Source organism: Ceratina calcarata, unplaced genomic scaffold (assembly GCF_001652005.2).
Source record: "Ceratina calcarata isolate Rehan_Ccalc_2016 unplaced genomic scaffold, ASM165200v1 scaffold250.2, whole genome shotgun sequence".
NCBI lineage: Eukaryota > Metazoa > Arthropoda > Insecta > Hymenoptera > Apidae > Ceratina > Ceratina calcarata.
Genome location: NW_017147019.1, coordinates 196,680 through 217,291, shown reverse-complemented (window position 1 = coordinate 217,291; position 20,612 = coordinate 196,680). Strand labels below are relative to the sequence as shown.

The 20,612-nt window shown below is 40.0% G+C and overlaps 1 protein-coding gene across 1 annotated transcript in view; it reads right to left on the bottom strand.

Annotated features, from left to right (window-relative positions):
• LOC108623027 (lachesin) overlaps positions 1-20,612 on the bottom strand; it is a 137,127-nt gene that overhangs the window by 23,117 nt on the left and 93,398 nt on the right. The window contains exon 3 of the mRNA XM_018021271.2: positions 8,573-8,679. Coding sequence (XP_017876760.1) covers positions 8,573-8,679 — 107 coding nt within the window. The remainder of the gene's footprint in view (positions 1-8,572; positions 8,680-20,612) is intronic.

The following is a 20,612-nucleotide window of genomic DNA, read 5'->3' as shown; positions in this document are numbered from 1 at the left end:
TATTCGTTTAAATGTATTTACATATTCAATGACTGTCAGATTTTATACTTAAAAGATTTATTTATTACGCTAATTATTCTCAATATTGCAATGCGATTCCGATCTCTCTGTTTGAAGTTCTTTAGTGATCAATTAGGGTAAGTTTCGAACCTGATGAGACCATCATTTTAATGAATTATTTTAATCCCCAAACTTTTAAGCGCCAGTACTGGTCGTGGTTTAAGGAGTATCAATATACGATGAATTCCGGATGGAATTCGTTTTGCAAATGTCAACGTTTGGTAGAAAGTTTTGGCGAGAATCGTCACGACGGTGGCTTCCTTATTTCGCATAGATATTATTGGCACGAAATTGAACTGGGTTGGCGGCATGTCGAATATCTGACCCCGTGCCGCTTTGAAAGGCTATCTATCAACCAACAAAAGAGGTCTGCGGTTCTTATCGATAACTCGAAAGCGAAGTGTACAGAGAAGCGGGAGTGGTGTTCACCGAGAGGGATGCTAAAGCGGGAGGGAGTGAGAGGGAGAGAGAGAGAGAGAGAGAGAGACACGAACGGATAGAGAAGGGTGGTGGGCTTTGAGTGTTTGGTACTGACGGCCCTGTGAGTGCCTCCACTTATAATACATTATACGAGGATAATAAACTCCCCCTCCCGTTCCCCCTTCTGGCTCCAAAAACGAGCTCTCCTCGGGAACTGAAAAAGTCTCACGAACGACAGATGCTCCCGATTCTGAAACATTTATGCCACTTTCTCGCCCCGGTCTCACTTCCTTCTCTCTTTCCTTTCACGTCCCGCCACTTTTCAACGACGATTCCTCGATGGGGTGATTAATCGTCTCACAGAGAGAGAGAAAGAGAGAGTAGACAGTGACTTTTGAGGAAGATTTTGCTGCAGTCAATGCACTGAATTATTGAAACAATCGAAGTTCCATTTGCTAGTTATAGAGAGTGCGATACAAATGAAATATCTCTGTGATTCTTTTTATCTTTATGTACTTTTATATGCTAGAATTTTTCGTCGAAGAATATTAGAGCCTGTCAGCTTTTTAGAATAGCCGAACGACGATAACAATCTATCTCATAAAACTGCAGGAGAGGAAATGGAAACAGAGGACAGTAGAAACGGGCGATGTTGGTCAGACTGTGCTTAACAAGAGTAAATGTACGCAAGCGTTCAAATAATCCGAACCAATATTTTATATTTCCCCTGTCTCATATAAAATATGACGTTTCTTCGTGCGACACTCACTTTCGTAATTAATTTCGCTCGATCACGTGCATACATCATAGGAATTTATTCGTTCCGAGCGTGTTGATTCAATATCACGGAGGACTTCACAGGGAAGACTGCCGGTCAATATTTGCCGTAATGTCATTCGATACTTTCCAACTCGCAACGCTTGTATCTGATTTGTTTTAATTCGTTTGCAATCCCGTTACGCTGCGGATTTTTATGCGTTTCAATTTCGGTCCGCGAGAAATATGAAAAATTCATCGGGACACGAGGGAACATACGAAATGTTAAAAGCTAAGTGCATACATAGTATTTAGAGATTAAACGAGATTCGTTTAAAACAGTTTTACTTTGCATAATGTTAAGAATAAAAATTCTCGTCTATGAAAAAAATAATCTAAATACAATAAAGTGATTCTTTGATATTTATATAAACCCCAGTTCATATCAGCCTAATTCTTCAACAAATTTACAGTGTTACAAAATTTGTTTCCATTGCAATTAATCTGCCGTCCACATTTTTTAAAAACAGTTCCAGTCTGAATAGAAAAGCCAAGCTCAGGAAACCGCGTTTGCTTGTTCCAGCATAGAAAAAAGACGATCCGCCTCTTTGCATCGGCGAGTGGAAATATTCAGGAGAAGTCGAAAGTCGCGGAACGATCCACGGTGGATCACAGCGAGAGAAGATGAAGGGGAAGAGGGTTTCGGAGGAGGCAAACCCTTTACTCGTTCGGGAAAGCTCTCCGGCCGCGAAATACAGACCCGAAGAAGGGTTCCGTGTGTAATCCTGGCTATGGGAACGAGCCGTCCCGCAAGAGATCACAAATTTACAGCACAATGAGTTCCGCGTCTTACGAGGCCGCGACTTAAACTACGAAGTACGAAGACGAGTTTACCTTCAGCGAAAAATAACTCAATACAGCTTCCCGTACGCATTATCCATCGATGAGATGATGTAGTTCACTTTTGGGAGTCAGTAGAAAAAGTTACAAGAATTTTTATATAAAATTAATTCTCTACAAGTTTATGTTTTAAGAAAATTAAGGTAGATTCGTAGTTGATTATAGATTTTATTAACTGGTGAGTTATAAGCTGAAGTGGATGCACGTAGAAGGGATAAGAGGTCGATGGAAAGACGGCGATAGAACAGGCGAAAGGTGAAGAAGAGAGAACCGAGGACGTGGAACCCTAGTCAGATATAATATCACACTACGTGCACCTATCTCTCGTGGTCTCCATTCTCGGGCCTCTTTCATATGCAAAACCATCGTCGGCGCTCTATTGTGGCGCATTGTGGGATCAGGAGCCTCGGTCCAGTCTACCACACCTCGTTTATTTCCCGCCATCTTCTCGTACCCTCTTTTCCCTTCGCCCCCTCCCGGGGGTCCATCCTATTTCTTCCATCTCTCGTTTCTTGGCCCTCCTTTCGCATCCCCGCTTTTATTTTCTCGACTTCTGTTTTCGGTAGCGAGCCACGGCTGTTCCTTTCAACGGCATGCAGATAAATGGATAAGCTCGCTAATTAAAAGTTTCGCAGCGGCCCGCTCCCTTACCCTGACGCTTCCGTTGGTCATCCTTCCACCGGTCTAACGTTATTTCTTCGCTTCACCCTTTTCTGTCTTGTCCCTTTGCGTTTCGCTTTACGCTCGAGATTTCACCGGGCATTATTATCTCGGCTTTTGTTCGCTGCTGCTCCTCGCGGACCAACTTTAAATGTTAGAATTTATTACAGGCCGGTTACAGTGAAACGCACTCACCCGTGCGTCGTGCATTTGCACACGCGTGCGATTAGCCAGGCTTACGCGTCGGCGACATGCGACCGTCATTTTTCCCGTCATCGCGCGTGTCGAAACCGTCTCCCCACCCACGACGCAATATATTTTATCGAAAGGTACGTAAATCCATTAAATCGAACCGACTAATAATTCTGGCCAAACGATTCTCCACATTTACATGTACGGAAATGAAACAATTGTCACAGCGAGGTTTAACGATGTCGTTTATGGGTGTCGATATTGATAATCGATGAAATATTTTCGTAACAGGACCATCTTTTTTTCTAACCGACATATCGAGAAGCTATAAAAGAAACATCGATGAGCAATAGATCCCTAGATTTAAACTTTTTCATTGCGTTTATGAGTCAGATTTATGCACACCAAGACGAGCCGCGTAAAGATACGCGAATCATCAATCAGATGCAACAACTTTAATGCCCGCTCGTTCATTCAGGTTTAATAATCCTTTGCGACGATGATAACGCGTTTTTACCGAAACCAATAAAAAACCGAGTCGTATATATCTTTTATGTGTACGCGTTTAATGCTTTAAGGCAGAAACGAATGGTCAGACCGAGAAACGTTCTCTTGAATTATTTTCTACGAAATAAATATTGGTTCACCGCGAGAAAGATCTGAAAGTTGATTCAAGAACGGAATGTAATTATCTTCCAGCACAACTTTCCATAATTTTTAAATATCAGGCTTTGCACGTACAGAAATTAGAGAAAAACTGTTATCTCTGGCACAGCATAGGTGCGACGGCGTGTAAAATCCCGACGCGATAAAACTGAATGTTTAATTTTATCGTGGCCATTTTTTAGAGTAATCGTAAATAATCAAAGGGACGTCGGATGGGAATTCATTGAACGCTTCACGCGGTAGCCTGTTACATCGCTAAACAGATTAGTCCGCGCGCCGTCCGTGTACCGAGTAGATATGAATTTTGGGGAACCTTTGATGCATGCACATTCGTCTGGGGGCCAAAAGCTTAGCTTAATCCTCCAGACTTTCGTAATTTGTGTCACGAGCTAAACGAGTTGAAACTTCCCCGGGAATCTGTACCTTTGCCTTCCCCGCGGAGTCGTCTTGTTTTTCGGTTTTGATTCACCGTTTAACGTGGACCTACGCCGTTCTCAGTTACAGTCCAGTTTTAATGCAAACGCCCGTTTAAATCACAGCTTTATCTTGCCGTCGCGTTTCTTGCGGTTGACGGGGAATATATTTTACACACGGTGATACATTGAGACGGATCACTATTGGGAATTTCCTTGATTCAACGTTTGACTGCGAAAGAACAAATAAATCAATGTCTTTCACGTTTTCAAAAATTTTCTTTCAAACTGCATAAACTAATATCTGAACTCTGGGATTCTTTCTAAAATTCTTCAACATCATTTGCCGAGAGGTAATCCTTTTTATTCAGTTGAGATATTTAATACGTACTTTAATAGAGATTAAGCTCTGTACAAAGAGAATACGAGATTCTCAGGCGTATTTCCTTTAAAGACTGAAGCAATGGATATGCTAATAATAGATTATAAACAATAGGACAAGGATCTCTGAGGACTATTATAATGAATCTCGAATTCTGAATCACGGTTTTGTTATAATGCATGCGGCAGGGTTTCGTTTTGAATACCGAGCTTTATACGTTCTGATGAATTAGCTTGGCGATTCATTATTTCGTCGTGGAATTGTTAACACTCGTAAATAAATTATCACGTGTTCAATTAATACACTGGATTGAAACTGAAGATTCATTGAGCAATTAAGATTGGAACCTTAATTTCAAGTATAAAATCTGACATCACATGTTCACTAATATGTACGCCTATCACTAGCCTCTCCTTCTACCTTCTATTCAATTAGCCTCTCTTATCAACCTTATTTAATCTAGATTAATGCTTATTCAAAAACATGCTCATGCAACCTCGGTCATCACCTCTCATTGTCATATTTAGTCATGCATCAAGGCACATGCCTCGCACAAGTGATAATTCAGTGATACGCTAAAAACAATCCGACGTAATCCAACTCGCTCGACTCGATCGTCGAGGCACCGCTATTTTTACTTACGATGCATAACACATCTTTAGAACACTGTGCACTCAACTGTCGTCCAATGCAGCTTGCATCATATAATTTCATCCCACGAACAAACAGTCTCAAGTGTGTTGTGCGATTGTGGAGGAACAGTTTCTCTTCTTTCTTTTTTTAATTCTTTTTGCATGTGCATTTTGAATTCATGTGGTGAAGAAACAGCTTCGTGTTTGTTAAACGTAGTCGGGTTCATTTATGAAGTAGTCGCACTATTGATGAACCCTCTACAACTCAAATTTTACTTGAATCTCTCTCTCAAAAAAAAAACTACAAGCAAATAATTGATTCAAGTGTAAATGAATGTACATTTATCTTTTTAAGTTATAGAGGGTTGAAAGTGTTTAATTAGTTATTCGTTTTTCAATTACGTAGTCATCTCAATTTTGGTGTTTAAGCGTTAAAGCTTAACTCTAAAAAGCCAGGAAGCTATTTACCGTGCTTCAAATGATTTCACTGGTTACTGGAAATTCATGATAATCTGCTTTCCTAAATCAACTAATAAGGCAAGTTCAATCTTTGAGAAGTTATTTCTTAGAAATTGAGATAATTAGAAAGTCACCTCACACACGTTATAAAGTATCTCGAATATCTACAATTTCTATAAAATTGAATTATTACAAGCACCTTTTATACGTATATTATTTGGATAATTTAAAGGCAAAAGTTGAACAAAGTTCCGATGCTTTTACATACGCGAGGACCGAATGTAAATGGCAGATTTCGATCGCAATACAATAAGAACTAGCAATTCGAATCTAAAGTCTGGAAGGAAAAGCGAAATCGTCGTTGCTGAAACTTGTATTTCTAACTGCCGTGGAATGTCGTCGACTCGCTGCAGAATGCATTTATTGCCAGCCATTCATCGGCGTCTGAATGGGAAGATTAAGCTTTTCGAGTACGCTTATTTAAGTTACTCGTCTTGCTACACGCGCCAACCACGAAAAAGGAATATTCACGGTAGACTTCGCGACGCGTGGGAGAATATTCGGGCCGGGAGAGCGAAATTCTATCTTGAAATTTTCTTGGGGCGCAGTTCAAAGAGAATCTTTTTTCACAAATGGGATTTATTCTTCATTTACTGTTTGATATTCAATGGGAAAATTCTAAAGAGTCATCTGAGTCTAGAATATTTCTGTACTGGTTAAACGTTTGGGTATAAATTACAAGATGTGTTAGACGAAAGATTTTCGTTTGGAGAGACAATTTGCTTTGACGCCTGATATTCAATATAAAAATTCTAAAGGACAATTTATAACGTTGCAGACTTGTTTATTGGTTTAACGGGTTGCTGGGCGTAAATCACAAGACATCAGACGGTTGGACCGCCGCACGGCGATTTGTCATTCAGCGTATTCGCAAAGGGGCAAAGATACTCGCCGTGTTTACGACCGTATATATGCGCATACATTTGGCGCAAGACTTTAACCGGGTCTCTTGATCATGAGGATGAAAATGAAAATGATAATTTGTCGTATACTAAATCAGCAAGTCAAATACGCGCGAGTTAGGCGTCGTCGCCGTCGCGCTTCGACCGCGCCGCGTCCTCCGAGAAAGAATGATGATTTCCACGACGATGAAACAACGCGTGAACCGAAATTATGCATGCACTCGCGAATCGGGTTTTGTCATTTGTCTATTACCCCTCTCTGTCCTTCAATTTCATCTTTTACGATAGATCAATTGGGTTTAAAGAAAAATCAATTTTCTTTTTACGACAGTCCTAGTTTTATAAATTGTGATTTAGTACAGTTGTCTAGTCGAGATCATAATATTTTTAGCCGTCCTCGTTTTTCTTTTAACTAATTGGGAAACATTGAATGTTTAACATCTCTTGATAAATAGTCACGGAAACGATGTGTAAACAAATTGTGGACAGTGAACAAAAGAATGAATATGAAACACGAGGCAATTCGATTTTGGAAAAAGCGTGTTGCACGTGAAAATGCATAGATCATAATACGCGTACATGTATCGCGTGTCTACAGATACGCTATCCTGATTTCTCTAGAGCATTGGTTTTTTTTTCAAACAGGAATAAATAGAGCGTGAGCAATTCGATGAAACAGCTATGCTTTTTTACCCTTTTGACAAGTTCAACCAACGCCAATTAAATAAAGCTCGTGTTTCGTAAAATGAATTGAATTACTTTTATCCGCGAATTTTGTAGTTATTCGCGTTTCGACTCCGAATTCATTTCCCAAACAATTTTCCGGTCTATTACTATTTTCAGACTACTTAAAAACACATATTCATACTTTTTCAAGGGGCAACGTTTCATATAATTAATTACAAATCACTTTGATTAAATTTTATCTTTAAAATAAATTCGCTGTGAAGCAGTCTTTCGAAAAGCACATGCCAGTTTTGTATCGACTCCACCAGACCTGGTTCGCATCGATTTTTCCCAATCGTTAAAACGCGACAATTATCGAGGTAAAAATATTTCACTTTACTACTTCTTGTTTTATAAAATTCCAAGAGAAAATCAATTTTCACGAATACCGACGCCGACGAAGACGATCAAATAAATGTAATTGTAGTTTGTTAAGAAACAGCTGTTTGTCAATGGAAGACACTCTTTCTGATTGTAATGTCGATCGCGATTGAAACGCTCGAAGCGAACAAGCCGAACTCTGTGCACTATCTATATAGAACAATCGTGAACCCAAGTGTGGTTAGGGAGGAACAAGTCTAGCATGTTTCGCCACTGCTACAGCGGCAGCGGTGAGAAAAACAATGAGCGCCAAGTTTCTCGCGAGCTATCGAGCCAGCTATTCCGCGAGTAGTGTTCTTTCTCTCATTCTTTGCTCGTTTCCATACTAGCAATATACGCGGGGCCTTCTTTTCATTCGTATTCCCCGGACTCTTTTCTTTCGCGCGTCTCGTTATCCGAAGGGGGACCACCTTTCCGGTCGGAAGAGTCCGGAGGAAAAGCCGAGGTACGGGACGAAAAAGAAAGGAGATACGCGTGTGTATATACGCGAGAAGTTGAAGTCACGCGGGGCTCCTAGCACGTTCGCTCTTGTGCAGCGCTTCTGTATATCGGTTGATGGGTGAAAATGGATGCCCTACAGAGAGACAGAGAGAGAGAGAGACAGAGAGAGAGACAGAGAGAGAAACAGATAGAAAGAGACAGACAGAGAGAGTGAGATATATATATATAGATATATATATATATATATATAGTATATATATATGCTTGGTGATGGTGGCGGCTGCTGCGGTGGTTTTCTTTTTCATAGCTCTGGCAGTGGTGCAGTTAAATGCAGTGCTGTGAGGTGCAGGCACACGCGCATATAAGTAGTGCAGTAGTAGTAGTAATAGTAGTAGTAGTAGTGGTGGTAGTAGTAGTAGATAAGGTAGTCCATTACAGGCGGACACAGGTTAATGGTAAAATAGTTACCCGGGCCTTGGCGCCGCCAGAGTGATCTCCGCTCGCGGAGGAGGAAGGACTCACCCGGTATCCACCGAGGTTGCTCACCACGCAGGTGAAGGTTGCGTCTCGACCCTGCGGGATCGTTATGTTCTCCAACGGGTATACGAAGTCTGGCTCGAGCCCCGTCACTGAAACAATCAAACTTATCGTCTTTAACCGTCCCGCTATTATAATTTGATGAAACGCACCGGTTCTTCGCAATTGATAATTTTAAAAAAACGTTGAATTACTCTAATAGCGTTTTTTGACTGTCGTGTGGTGTTTAAATGAATTTTATTCAAACGAATACCCTAAGCTCGAGGAAAATAGAAAATTGTGAGGATTAAAAAGTAAATTCGCGGAAGGGTAGCTCTGGTGTAAAAAAGCCATGGAGATAACATTACTCCAACTCGTAGAGGAGCGAGATAAGCGCTTGCATAACTAATGTTCAGGGTTATGGATTAAAGTATTCCTAGTGATAATCGTCGCCCTACTTTTTTCTCCTTTTCAACTGTGACGTTTTATTGAAATTCAACGTTACTTTTCAAAAAATAGGAGAAACATTTATCTTTTACAAATAAAAAATTCTAATGGTTCGATGAAAAGTTGAGATCTCTTCAGGTTCGTAATATAAAATGAAATTAAAAATTGTTTATCATACTTCACTTTTTGATACAATTTCCAAATGGGTAAAAGATAAAATTGTCTGATATCATCGATATTGAAATGCGATATTAAATGAATACGCATTTTACAATAGAATTAAATTAAAATCGCTACTCGCGCATAATTCTGAAAATACGCCGAATAATTTACTTTTTACTTTGTCCGCGGAGCGGAACGTTTTTCGAAATTACCCACACGAAGAATGTAGTTACCAATCAATGAACACTCTCATACGGCAGCCCGATTGTTAATTCATCAGGCTCTTCACAATATTTTCCAATATCTACTTTCGAACAACAGAAACCGCGGGCTTAGAGATAACGAGAGGCAAAGAGCGCTCGTAAACAATCAAAATTATCTGCATCTTGTTAAATGAGCAGTCTGAAATTTTTTGAAATAAAATCTGCATATTAATGTGATATAATAGCTATTTATACATGCCATTTAATTTGGTAGAATTGCATCGATCGTATAAAATTTATATAAATCATTCAGAGGAATGCTATTTTTCTATACCGTATAAAACTGAAATTCGAGAAATATTGAAAATGATTTTCGAAGTAGAAAGAGTTTTTAATGGTTGCGTTCTTTCACACCAACTGTCATAAACTGCTGACAAATTCTCACCTAAATGACATTTGATTTTTCAAAAAATCCTTCCCATTTATTTTTTCTACGTTCCTCTCCGTTTACGCTTATAAAAAGTTATACATTTTCGAGTTTTTGTAAAAATCTGCAAGACGTTTGACGTAAAAGAATGATATTATTACATTCGCTGAATTATTATTTAATAGAAGAAAATGAATATGATGAAATTCATTATGTGATCATAAACTAGAACGGTACGACAGTGAAATTCAATTAAAACAGATTTTACTTTACGGTTCTGTGAAATTTAAAAAATTTCATTCTGACAAGAGACGTTGCACGAGTGACCTCACATGGTCAAAAGAATTCTTCTAAGCGACGTCTAGTGATGCTATAATAGGAGATTAAAAAAGAAAAATTTTGGAAAATCTGTGAGAAATTACTTTTCTCCTCAAAAGTTTGAATAAAAGAAAATGAATCTACATTATATCATTTTGTGGAAACGAATTAAAACGAATTTTAAAAAGGGAACACTTCTTTCTACTTCCTCTTTCAATCCTTTCAGAAATGATACAATTATTTGATCTGAATCCGTAGAAGGAAGGCAGTGAAATGTTTTCTCGTAAATCGCATTACAATGAAAAATTAGAAGGAAGCCTGGTATCTCGGACGACAGTTACGCAATCGGACATATATCACCGACGAAATAAAGGTGCGCTCAATAAAACCGTGGCTGTGTTCGGGAAGGAACTGATTCGCCTTGGGTTCTCCGGTTTTTCCAGAAAAACATAAACGAATTCAACCCGAGCATTGCGACTGGCTCGCCGCGATACCGCGTAACAAGAAACCACAAACGGTTGCGGTTAGACATATGTAATTCTTTGCCACCGCACATTTTTTGTTGGTATCAAGATACATTCTAAAATTAAATCTACGGCCAAGTGGATAATACGATTATCACGATTATGTTTCAAAACAATATTGAATTCAGTACGAAAATCGTCTATGTTAAAAAATCCTTCCTGTCATCATTGGAGCATTTAAATGCAAATATTTATAGAACTAGCAAAATTTCCAGTCGGAAGTTAAACGTCCGATTTTGATAACTAATTTCTGGCTCTCATTACGGACTTTTAGTCTATATTCATGCCAATGGAAGTGAGTCCTCGGTTCTAGTTCACTTTCCACCACAAATATGTAACTTTTCGAAATGTTTTCTAAAGAAACTCGTTAAACGAACATCCCGATTAGTCATTCCCTTTTTTACACAAACAAATGTCTAATTTTCGTTTCATAAAATTGAACGTGTTCGTTGAGATTAATAACGTGAAGGAAATTGTGGGAAGAGTTCCTTATCCAGTGGAAAGAAATCTTTAAAGCGTAGTTTGATTCATAGTTGGCCGCCAGGGTGGCAAGGGACGAAACGTGACCCGGCATTAAGTGCACTATAAAATATTGCGCTCATGTAAATATCCTCGTAAAATTCAGTCGGCACTCTTGCCGCATCTCGTCACGGCACGTCACGCCGAGTGCACGATAACACCTGAACTATAGTTCAATATCCCGTCTGTTTGTCTTTCTTAACTGAACATATGAAGTCCATTAATACTCGGCTTCGTTCATCTGTCAGTGCCACCAAAAATTACGAAGAATCACGGAGTGCACAGTATCGTACAAACTATCGTATAGTGAAATAAATGTCTACTTGAACTGAGCTTTTGAAAGCGCCTGTGTTTAAATCGTCAACCGGTCCCGACGATGATCGGCTCAGAAACTTGGCTCATACATTTTGAACACCGCCGTCAACTTTGCTCCCTGCTCGCTGGAATATTAACGAAAATATTCCGGATACCAATACGTGTATCGCGTAGCTCGCACCGTTGCGTTGACGAAGGGGAGAACAAGTGAATAAATAATTTCGGACGGCCCCGCAAATAGAACGACGTCGGCGGAATCTAAATATTAATATTTTGTCGGCGTTGCAAGAAACCGGGAGGTTTTTCGTTTGAACTGTCGTGTCACCGAAAACACGGCCGCGTTGGAACCGATGAAATAAATTTTTAGCTAACATCGCCGTGCGATACAGCCGCGCCGTCGAAATTCAGGCAACTTTTCAACTGCCGTGTGTACACGCGAATTTGTACCATTGTACCTCACAGCATCTTCCGGGCCAATCAAAAAGTTTAACCGCCGAAATTTTTATTAGAAACTTTTCCTGTCTTTGGTACCTTTGCAGTTTTCCTACGTCTTTTCCAGTAGTCTAAGATATAAGGTTTCTTAAAGAATAGCAAGATTTAGAAGATGACTTATTTATGTATCGAAAAAAGTTGTATCTATTCTGTGTGAACAAGATTTATTTCATTCATCCCTTAATTTGTCATTATTGATTGAAATAGCGAACGAATGAATATTGACAATAAACATCGCAAGAAGCAGTGGAATAAGAAAAGCCATTCAAATTGTCTCGTGTCTTCTGTGCGAACAAGACCAGTTTCATTGCTAGTTTCTGTTTCCGAAGGGGAGCTGCTCGTCTGTCTGCTCGTAATGTACACGGCGAGACGTACACAGGGAGAGTGGTTCTGTTTCGCCGAAGGAAACGGGAGTCACTTGAAATTGGAAACGCGGAGAAACGCCTTGGTTGTTACGTTGTCGCGTGCGATTTCGTTCGAGTTGATCCCCGGACAAATTGTACGCACGCGTGCGTGATTGGAGGCTGAAATGGAAAGCGACGTGGCCGGGGGTAAATCTTTTGTGCGGTAATTTTGATGCGAGCTTACAACTTGCGTATTGAGCGTCGAGCATTATCTCAGGTTCTCTTACCTTTCCCTCGTGTATTACATTAGCAATTACAAATTGTTTTGTACATAACGTGTAAATGATTCGGAGTATGTACAAGGAAAAATATATTTCGTTTCTAAAACGAAGTTGTTAAAATACTCCTGAGAAGTATAGGTAAAACGATTTACAGCGAAGAAGAAGACTAAGATTACAGTAATTAGCAATTACAATTACATAAGCTTAGGCGAGACACGGGCCATTAACTCTAATTGCAAGTATTCTCTCTTATTCTCGCTACTTCTTACTGCATCCCGAACTGTCTAGTCTCTCTAGTGTTTCTATTATTTAAATTGTTTCTTAAAAGGGGATTGCTCATTTACATTGAATGACATTAAACCATCTCCCTTTCGTACAAAATATGACTACTAACAAACGGACGAAGTAATATAATCGTCACGAAGCCGTTTGGTAAACTTCGAAATATTTAAATAAACTAATTAATATTGAAAATCAATTCTGTAAACGACCAGTGATGTAACTGACACGGAGAAGGGAGTACGCGTGCGATTAAAACGGCGCGCTTTAATTTCGCGCGGCGGAACCTCGGCGGCGAATGCAATTACTCTTGCAATCAATTTAGATAACTCGCAGTAGAACCGGCACGTAATTGTTAACGCGATTATACGGCTCAGCCCGCTGGAGACTGGAACAACGGTTAAAGAAGAAACGCGCCTCCCCGGACGAAAGGCCTTCACCCTCTTTTCACAGAGAAGACTTCGTTTGCAACGGGTCAAAGAAAGCTTCATTCTTCGGGTGGATTAGTCGAGTTTACATTGGGAGGAAAAACATTTATTATTCAATCAACATTTTGATACGACAGTCACCAATATGTACTTTTTAAATTAGATTGCGAATTTGTTGCATTTATACAAAAATTGAATGTGCTCGATAATTTATATGGCAATACAGTAACGATCAAGTAAGATGCATTTTTTAAATTGACGTTATAAATAAAAATCCGTAGTCTAAATGCTAAGTGAATAATTTGTCAATCTTATGAATCGAATTAACAGAGACATGCCTAATTCCAATGGAAACCAGTGTAAGTTCTAATTGTTGTCTCCCTGATTAATGAATCTTTTTCCAACAGCTTTGAATGCCGAACTTTCCAGCCGAAGAACCATCCCGCTTCTGTCCTTGTTGATTTTGATAAATTCGAAGACGATGCCACGGCAACACAATAGATAACAGCTCGTCTGATTGTTTCCTGGCTATTTGTCGTATCTCACGGCGTTCATTGTTAACCGTGCGATACGTGAAACGAAATGAGAATGGCAAACTCGAAGAGGATTTAATGAGACATCAAATTAGTCATATATAATTAATATTCAAATTTTACTACTCATTCATTTTCATGGTAAAACCAGCAAAAGTTGTTAACATAATTATTGTATATAATTGTATATCAAATGCAACAATAAAATTTTACTTAATTTTAAACTGCGAGATTCACATCTTTATTGTACCAGCAACTGGATTATTGATGACCTCAGTTTTGCTATACGAACGCGTTTCAATCTTGACCGTCTAAGTTGCAAACAAAGTTGGCTCAGCAATCCGTAAGATTCGCTCGCAATCCACAATCGTATATTTACCAGACGCGATTGCAGACCTCGGCAGAAATTATTACAGCAACAGGGATTCCCAGCAGACGCAGCTGGGTACTTGTACACACGGTAATATGAATATTAACGCCGGTGCCAACACAGCCTCGCTTCGCGCACACGGATGCACGGCGTGGACGGAAATACGTGTTCGTACTACGTGGATACAGACACACGAGATATTCTTACGTTTGGTCACGGTGATCGAATATTCCAGGTGGACACTGCGAATTGCCGGAGCCACTTTTCTTCGGTTCGAACACGTGACGCGATCTCACTGTTCTTCCCCGTTTCCGCGTGTTTTCGAAAATTTACAACGGTAATACCTAGCCGCCGCGTCGATCTATCCAACTTTGCGACCCGTGATTTAATCCCTCGAAACTTGTACGAGACGCGGCCGACACGAAGAATATGAGAGATTATCGGTGCTGTGTTTGGTCCAACAGTTGTTCCGAATGTACATTTTTCTAGTATTTGCATTAGGATATATATACTGGGTGTTTGCAACGAATTTTCGGCAGGATTCTATAAATAAGTGATATCGTTTAAAAATAATGATTTTGTAATTTGTACAACGGATAATTTTCAGCGAAATTCATTCGGCGAATTCGTGCAGGATTTACATTAAAATGTACTGTGGATTAAACACGTTTCATAACGAGAAATAAATCCCAATATTAATGGCCGGTTCTATTAAGTATCTCCGACAATTTAATATGTCTTTAAATAATGAATATTGATAAGGTTGCCAGGGTATTACAATTAAAATTAATATAGCGACGCTCGAAATACTTATTATTTATTTTAACCGGTTGGCAACGATTTTAATGAGTTTTTCATTCAAGAATGCTGTTTTGTCGATTTTAATATCCATCATAGGCACGCACGCGTTTATGAGGACTGTCCAAACAATCGTTTGTGCTTCCAATTCAACAAATTCGTCTCGCGATGCTCTCTCCTTGTTTATTACAATTAATTGTGCACTAATAATAAAAATGGTATTCACGTTTATTCAATATTTATTCGATGCAAAGTAAATTAAATCCATGAAGATCAAAATGTTAATCCAACGCACAAATAGAACGTCAGTTTATTAATTAAATACGTAATATAACGAATGATACGAGATTCATGAAATTCTTTGTTTGAGCGTAAAATATTTGCTACGCACTGTATTTGTTTTTCGTCGAATTTCCACTGGCAAGATTGATTCCTCGATGGACCGTGTCCGTCGAGGGAACGTTCTCCAGAGAGTCGATGGACATTCTAGTAATTTCAATGACCATCCGTCGTATTCAAACACTAATTCTAGACGAAGAATTCCACCTTCCCATGGGCGTCTCTAACAGTCATACTGTCTTTCTTCATTTTCCCCCTACACCGTATCCGAGTTTCTCTTTACACTTTCCTTATACTCTCCCAAGTCTACTTTAATGATAGCAGATTCAATTTTATTCCCGTAGAAATGACATTAACACTAGATTGCCCAAGGAAGTCATTTTGACTGCTTTTGGGCAAATGTACAAATAATAATGCATAAATTATTTTTTCCCAAGTGAAGTAAATTTTTTTTATTGTTAACATTCACTAATAACTTGTTATATGACTGTAAATAATATAAAAAATATTAAAAATTAATTTTAGACAAATTTCTTTACACATTATTCTTTCACAATGCAGTCATTTTTACTGCTTTGGGCAATATAGGTGTATACTAAGTTTCAGTCTTTCTAGTGTTAGAGAAGTTAGGTACTCAAAATATCGAAATGTTTTTTATAATTCATTATAATCTCGTATTTAAAAAATTAGACAGATGATAGCGTGATAAGCGAGAAAGGCGAATGAGTAAAGTGACGACGGGCGCGGGACGGCGTGGACGAAATTGGATAAATATTACTTGCGTCCGAGTATCGTCGAGAAATATTTTGAAACGGTCCGAGCGGAAGGAAAGCAAACGGACCAGCAGCGTAGTCGAGCACTGCCGATTGCAAAAATTGATTCCTCGCACTTTCATACCCGGGCGGCGCGCGCGGCGCAAATAGCCGGCCGAAACGTTTGCTGAGAAAATACGAGGGTCAATACTTTTCGATTTCGTTTAAGCTGCAAGAAACTTGTTCATCCCGTGTTTCGTTTTCTCATATAATCGCGTTAAGACTTATTATCCCCGATCATCTCCGATTACTTCCTTCCTTTGATACGGGAGACTTACCGATTTTATAGATTTAAGTGTAGGACGATAATCCATGTAATAATTCAATTTGACATATTATAAGTGAAACACGAAGACACTATGAGAAATCCAAAGAAAAGAATCCTTTTAATCGTGTCTTTTTTTATACACTTCTCATGAAATGTTATGTAAGTTTAATTTGCAGCAAACTGTGCTTTGGCCACCATATATGCACCATCGTAAGAAACTGTAACGAGCTTATTCGCACTTGCCGTCAGATCCGCAATTACGTGGTCGTTAGCAACAGGGGTGGTCGAAACTTCTTTATTTCTGAAACTTTTCGTACCCCTCGGAGGATTTGGTCCGGTCGTAGAAAAGTTGATGGAAGTCAGGGTAACGAGTCTGCGATCTCTTGCCTGCGGACGTCAACGAACATGTCAAGAAGTATTAAGAACCCTACGTTTGACAAAGTTCCATACCGAAACTCTCTCACAGAATACATAAGTCAAAAGCTGTCGAATATCAAATCCAAGGATTCAAAATCAAACAATTGTCACAAAGTGTTAACACAAACGTATATATATGAAATTTTTCATAAGGCAAAATGATCAAATGTAACAAACGAAAATTAGTGTCGTAATGAGCTTTAAGAGATTTGTTTCATTTGGAATTGCGTGAGGGTAAACGCGAAGGGAATATTGGCGAAATAACAGAATGCAGTTCGGTACGATTTTCGGGCCGGTCAGCTTCAGACCGCAGAGTTTGTTTCAACGACATCAGGAATAGTGGCACTCGCGGGAGAAAAGTGGACGCGTAAGAACGGGTCAAGGGAGAAAACGTTTGAAGAAGGGTCAGAGCTGATCGGCAGCAATACTCTCTCGCCAACGACGATGGCCACGGTGGAGCGGTGCGGTGGTCAGATCCCCGTGGGAGACGTGGGATAGCACGTTATTCGCTTGCGACTCCTTATACCCGAGGACACGACTAGACTCGACCCCTGACCCGCCAACCTCTCGCCACTATCTCTGTTTCCCTATCCTCCCGTTTCCCTCGATTTCTCGTCTCGAATGACTTTCTCTTTTTCCAACCATTTTTCCCACCTTTTTTCCTCGCTGAACGTCTCCCCTCTCGCCGTTTCACACTGTTCCGTCTCGCTTTCTCGATCGGCTACACTATGGTCATAAACGTTACCGCGCTCCACCTTCGGTGGCTCGCAGCGACAATTATTGGCCACGAACCGCTGTTAAAATAACTGACGATTCTTGCTGAGCACGTGCTCTTTGATGCTCTTTGATATAAAAGGACAGCGGGTGTCCGAGCCTCATCAACTTTGTGGCTTGGGACTTTGACCGGTTCAGGACTGTCATGAAAAGTTTTGATGTTTGATCGAACCCAACGGGCAATTTCACATCTCCAATACTACAAAGGAAAAAAACTGCTTCGCAAGTACCGCGGATCTTTATGTAAGGTAATTTAAAAGATATGATTTGAATACGAATTTCTTTTATCGTTCAAACAATTCGTTTCATATTTCATATAGATTTACACGTTACATGTACTTCTTTCATAAATGCATAAAATTCGCGGCCCGAATATCACGCAATGATCGTTTTCGTATTCGTTCGGCTTATCGAGCGCGAATTTCGAGAGACGCGCGATGTACCAAGGGTAAGTCCGCCGTGACGATTCGAGTTGCCGCTGACGAGGTATTTTCAATTGGACCGGCAACGTTACACGACCGCCGGTACATGACAAAAGGTTCAGAAACAGTTTATTGGCTGTTTCGTCTTTCTTGTCAGTCGAGATACCACGTGACAGATCCGACCAGCCAATCCGTTTCACAATGTATCGTGTTCTGTGTGCCCAGCTACAAAAGCTCGCAATCCACGCTGCTACGTAGCCTCCATTCCGATGCTCCAACACCGCGCCCACCCCCTGTCCCTCTACGCCCGCTGTTTTTTTGTTTCGTCGCTCTCCTCCTCCCCCCTCCCCCCAACTTTCCCTCGTTTTCCATTTCTTTTTTCCCTCCCCCGTTTGTTGTTTTAACGAGCGCATTTTTACATAGCGTCGCGTCAAAAAGCGTTTCATGCAATATAAGCATGTGTAATTGAACACGCCGGGGAAGCCCGCGGGCCGGCTTAAATTTCAATCTTTCCCGGCAGCCGTTTTTCACCGTTTTTCTTCCACCGTCGCCGCGATACTTCACGCGGGAATAATCCTGTTTAGTCGGTTGTAACGCGTTCGACAATTCTATCCCCAGTTATTGCGTAAAAAACGTTCCGCGACGAGAAATGAAACGCTTCAAGTTTCATCGGTCCGTTAAAATATAAAACTGCCTCGGCGTTTCGTTGTACAATGATCTTTAATTATTTGGGGACTGTCTTGATTAAAATTTAATCTCAGGGTTCATGGAAGTACCACCGAGGAGATACTAAAGAGTGGCAGTGCCCATGTAATCGCCTAATGGGGCTCAAAACACAGTCGGTGTTCGCTCTTTTCAGTGGAGGTAGAAGAAAATTAAAAATGTTTTCTTTTCTATTTCGGTGGAATTATATTCTAAAGGACGTGGAAATTTAAAGCCCCAAAAGGCTGTCACTCTTTAGTAATCTCTACTCGATGGAAGTACTGTTCGTGGTTGTAATAATGTTATTCTATAATTTTATGATAAAAGACCATTGTACTGTTGAGATGAGTTATGAAACGTGCGTCAAAAGCTAGTTTGCAAGTAGCTACGAAACTGTAGTATATATTACACGTTTCCATTATCTGCCCTGTTGAGCAACAACTTCGAAAACTTGATGATCCCTTAGAAGATATCACGTAACTTATTAAAAATGCTACAAATTTGTAATCATTTTATTTTTTCTAGATTTCATCTTTTGAAATGTTCAAAGGGACACGAAGTCGCATAAAAGTCGAATTCTCAAGGGAAAAAAATAACCGAGGAAGAATGCGAAACTCGACGTTTACAGAATCAGCGGTTACACAGATTGTAACCGGGTCGCCGGATAGTGAATGAAAAGTGCATTACGATAAACATAAAGGCGCGTTCTTTAACCAGCCCCGGGGTGACGTTGAACAATCGCGGCGTGGCGTCGAACGACCCAGTTTACTTCGCGCCTCTTTGTTCCCCGGGCCGTAAGAAATGATCCCTAACGCCGCGTTGCCGGTTCGGAAGCGGCTGCACACACCCGAGTTCGGAAACGTGTTCGGAATGGTGCTCGTGAAATGTTACCGAAATTTCTCATTCCCGCCGCTATTTAACCGTCGCGTCTCCCGAAGCTTGTTGCTCGGGCCTCATCAATAATAGCGGGACAAACGGAATACAAATGCGAGCTGTAAAAAATGGACCTGCGAATCAATAACAAACTCCCGTCTAATGGAATTTACTCGAAATTGCTTTACTATTATTGGTGCTCTGTCGTATCGTTTCACTGAACGTAACAGCAGGTTTCTGTATAATAAAATACGTTGAAAATATTATATTAATTTCTATTATTAGATGTTGATTCAGTGTTGCTTACGTAGCTTCTACATAATCAGAATAATTAAGTATCCATTTTTTAATATTCAGGTTATAATCATGCGATACGTGTTCAACGTGGAACGGGCTTTTAACTCGCTAAACAGCCAGCCCCAGATTAAGGAGGTAAAAGGGATGAAACGCGTTACGCCGGTATGTTTTAATCAGAGACTAAAAAGAGAATATATAGCTGGTCGCATGGCCGGGTTTTTCCTGCCGAGACGCAGCGTTAAACGTTCATAAGTATAAACAGACGACCTTTGTCTCGCTTAGTCTAACCGAGAAAATAATAATTCTTCGCGTAATTGAAGACAACCGAGTCCCGGAGAAATATGTACTCGTTATGTAAAATTCGCGGGATTCTGTACAAGTTTGTACCAATCCCTTCCTTTAGTAAGAATAAATGCGAAGGACATGGATTTTTATTTACAATTCTTTGCAAATTCTTGCGACCAACAAGCTGCAGACTATTATGTAATAAAACATTTATGACATCTGCATCTGACATGCAATCTAGACGAATTAAGGTACAGAGATTCTTTTACTAGTTTGTGCACAGTTCTTCGCTTGGTCTCCAAAGAATGAACTTGCTAATTATACCAACTCAGATCTCACCGCATGGAGGTGACCACGAGAGAAGAGAAAAAATAGAAAGAGAAAACATAACATTGAATGACGGCTGCTATTGAAATC